At 32.8% G+C, this 3,755-nt stretch overlaps 1 protein-coding gene across 1 annotated transcript; it reads left to right on the top strand.

Moving 5' to 3' along the window:
* Positions 1–951: 951 nt before the first annotated feature.
* Positions 952–2,063, top strand: LOC137624846 (uncharacterized; the record flags this gene model as incomplete). The annotated part of the gene is made up of 1 exon (XM_068355795.1): positions 952–2,063. A coding segment is annotated over exon 1 (1,032 nt), but the record flags the coding sequence as incomplete, so codon positions are not given.
* Positions 2,064–3,755: the final 1,692 nt, after the last annotated feature.

The following is a 3,755-nucleotide window of genomic DNA, read 5'->3' as shown; positions in this document are numbered from 1 at the left end:
TGATGGTTTTTTGTTTTACATTTACGAATAGTCTTATTATTATCTATACAAATATTATTATTATTATTATTATTATTATTATTATTATTATTATTATTATTATTACTTGCTAAGCTACAACCCTAGTTGGAAAAGCAGGATGCTATAAGCCCTAGGAATCCAACAGGGAAAATAGCCCAGTGAGGAAAAAATGAAATGAAATATTATTAGAAGAGTAACAACACTTTGACAGAATATAATTTACGGTTTTAGTTTAGCCAAAGTTTTATAGGTTCAATGGTCACCCATGAGAGGCAGAGGCAAGGGACGGTGACATTGCCCAAGCCCCTTCTCCACCCTAGCTAGGACCAAGGAGGGCAAGGCAATGGCTGATGATGACTCAGCAAATAGACCTATAGGCTACCCCAAAATCCCTATCCTTAGCTCACAAGGAGGGTGAGGTTGCAGTGACCAAAGGAACTAACAAGTTTGACCGGGACTCGAACTCCAGTCTGGCAATCACCAGGCAAGGACGCTACCAGTAGGCCACCACAAACTTTAATCCGAAAGTTCGCTGTAATGAATAGAAAAAATGAAAGAAACAATTCCAAGATGGCTGTCTCTTATCCTCTTAAGAACTTCGAACCCAGATTCTAAGAGTACCTGCAGAAACTTGAAAGGCCAAAAGTGAAAATGGTTAAAGTAAGCTGTTATCTTTCGTTCAACGAAATGTATAATATATATATATATATATATATATATATATATATATATATATATATATATATATATATATATATATATATATACACACAATTTATACATTTATATACATTCCTATATATGTATATGTATACATATATATCTTATATATGCATATATATATATATATATATATATATATATATATATATATATATATATATATATATATATATATATATACACACTTATACATATGCTGTGAAAAAGGAAGGAAGAAATTGTGTTTAAATGGATATTTATATATCAAGGACAAAGGAGTAAATAACAAAATTTATTGGAAATGTGAAATGTGCAAGAAATTTAAATGTTCTGCTCGTGCTATCACTATCGATGATAATATAGAAAAAGAGAGTGGTGACCATAATCATGCAGGAGACGGTGCTAAAGTCGAAGCTGCCAGAGTCCAAGAAAAAGTGAGAGAGGATGCATTGAATAGTAGGGATACACCCCATTATATAGTGTCTTGTGCTTCAATGGGGGTAAGTGGGGCTGTTGCGCTGAAACTGCCATCAATATCAAATATTAAGAGGAATATACGAAATATACGAGCTAAGAAAAATTATGTCCCTGCTTTGCCCGATTGCCAAGAAGATCTTATCATCCCGGAAGATTTTACCAAAACTCACAAAGGAGAACTGTTTCTTATGTACGACTCGGGTCCCACAAATGATCGTATATTGATTTTTTCAACACAGAGAAACCTCGATTTACTAGCACGTTCAGAGAACTGGTTCGCTGATGGTACTTTTAAGACGGTACCTTCAATTTTTTTTCAGTTGTATACAATACATGGTGTGCATTCAGGAAGTATCATACCCCTCGTTTATGCACTATTACCGAACAAAACTCAAGAGACCTACAAAAGATTCCTGCAGATTGTAAAAGAAAAAATCCCAACATTTGAGCCAGCCACAATAATGATTGACTTTGAATTGGCCATGATTAGAGCTATAGAGCATGAATTTCCAAGGACAAAATGCCGTGGCTGCTTTTTTCATTTGTGTAAATCTATTTATCGAAAAATTCAAGAAAATGGCTTCAAAGTACGGTACGACACCGATGCTGAATTTGCTATTCAGATTCGCCTGTTATCTGCGTTAGCGTTTGTACCAGTGTTCAAGGTCGAAGAAACATTTGAATATTTAATTGAAAATGAAGTTTTCCCCGCTGAACTTCAAAGTGTGGTTGACTCTTTTGAAGATACATGGATCGGGCGGCCGCATAGAAATAACCGTAGACGTGCTCCTTTCTTTAAACATGAATTATGGAACTGTTTTGATTATGCTATGGAAGAAATGCCCAAGACAAACAATGCGGTCGAAGGCTGGCATTACGGCTTCGAACAGCAATTAAGTGATTGTCATCCATCCATCTGGAAATTTATACAAGGATTACAACGAGAACAAAGTCTACAGGAGTTACGAATTGAACAATATTTGGGAGGTGTTGGTATCCCTGTAAGCAAAAAGAAGTATCGTGACTGTGCAAAAAGGTTGCAAACTATTGTAATGAATTATGACGAAGAGAGGCCTGTAGAAGAATATCTACGAAGTGTAGCATACAACATTTCATTTTGATTGATTAAATTTTAATCTTTATTTTTTTAACTATTCTTACCTATTTTGATTGCAACATACAATAAAATTATTTTTCCCATCAATTTTCTCGACAAAATAGATATCATTTTTCGAGAAATATGGGATTCGAGAAAATGATAGTTCGAGAAATTATTTTTCGAGCAATTGGGTTCGAGAATTTGACTTTCGAGAAATTGCATTCGAGAAATTTACCTAAAACCGTATATACATATATATATGGATGTATATATACACTCATATATATGTATATGTATGTATATATATATATATATATATATATATATATATATATATATATATATATATATATATATATATATAGCATATCTAAGCACTTGTTATTACAATTTTATTTATCAAATATAAGACAGACAAGTCGACATTGCGAATAACCTGATTAAAAAGCCGACCATTTTAAGACAGAGAAGTAAGGAAGCAAAACCTAATCCTCAATGTGTCATACCTTCACATCCTCTCTGATGAGAAAACTCCTATTTTTCCCCTCGCGAAGAGTTAGTGAAGCCTGAAACAAAAGACGAAGGACGCGGGAACTTTGACAGTGAAAAAGGCAATGAGATTAGAAGCCACAGGAGGGACCTTGAAGATGCACAGGATAAGGAAATAGGAGATGCCTGGGTTAATATGTTCGGGAGGTAAGTGAAAATGAGTAAATAATAATAATAATAATAATAATAATAATAATAATAATAATAATAATAATAATAATAATAATAATAATAATAATAATAAGACAATATGACAATTTTTTCTGTGGATGTAAAAAAAAGTTATTCTTATCTAATACATGAAACTGAACAAGTTTTTTATAATTTTTTTTTCGTTATCGTGGCTAAGGTATATAATGATAACAGTAATGGCTAATTTTGATGATTTCAAATCTCACCATAGAACTTCGACATGAATTCTCAATTAGGTTGTGATAAAATTACAGCTGACATATCATACACAAGTCTGACGATTATTATTATAATAATAATTATTATTATTATTATTATTATTATTATTACTTGCTAAGCTACAATCCTAGTTGGAAAAGCAGGATGCTATATGCCCAATGGCTCCAACAAAGAAAATATCCCAGTGAGGAAAGGAAATAAGGAAATAACTACAAGAGATGTTTAAGAATAACTACATTAAAATAAATGTTTCATATATAACCTATAAAAACTTCAAAATAAAAAGATGAACAAAAATAAGATTGAATAGTGTGCCCGAGCGTACCCCTAATACAAGACAGTAAAAGGCCATGGTACAGAGGCCATGGCACCACCTAAGATTAGAGAACAATGGTTTGATTTCGGAGTGTCCTCCGCCTAGAAAAGCTGCTTAGCTTAGCTAGAGTCTCTTCTAACCTTACCAAGAGGAAAGTAGTCACTGAACAACTATTATTAT

The sequence above is a fragment of the Palaemon carinicauda genome, chromosome 31 (genome assembly GCF_036898095.1).
Source record: "Palaemon carinicauda isolate YSFRI2023 chromosome 31, ASM3689809v2, whole genome shotgun sequence".
NCBI lineage: Eukaryota > Metazoa > Arthropoda > Malacostraca > Decapoda > Palaemonidae > Palaemon > Palaemon carinicauda.
Note: the sequence above shows the minus strand (reverse complement) of the source record. Positions and strands in the feature narration are given on the sequence as shown.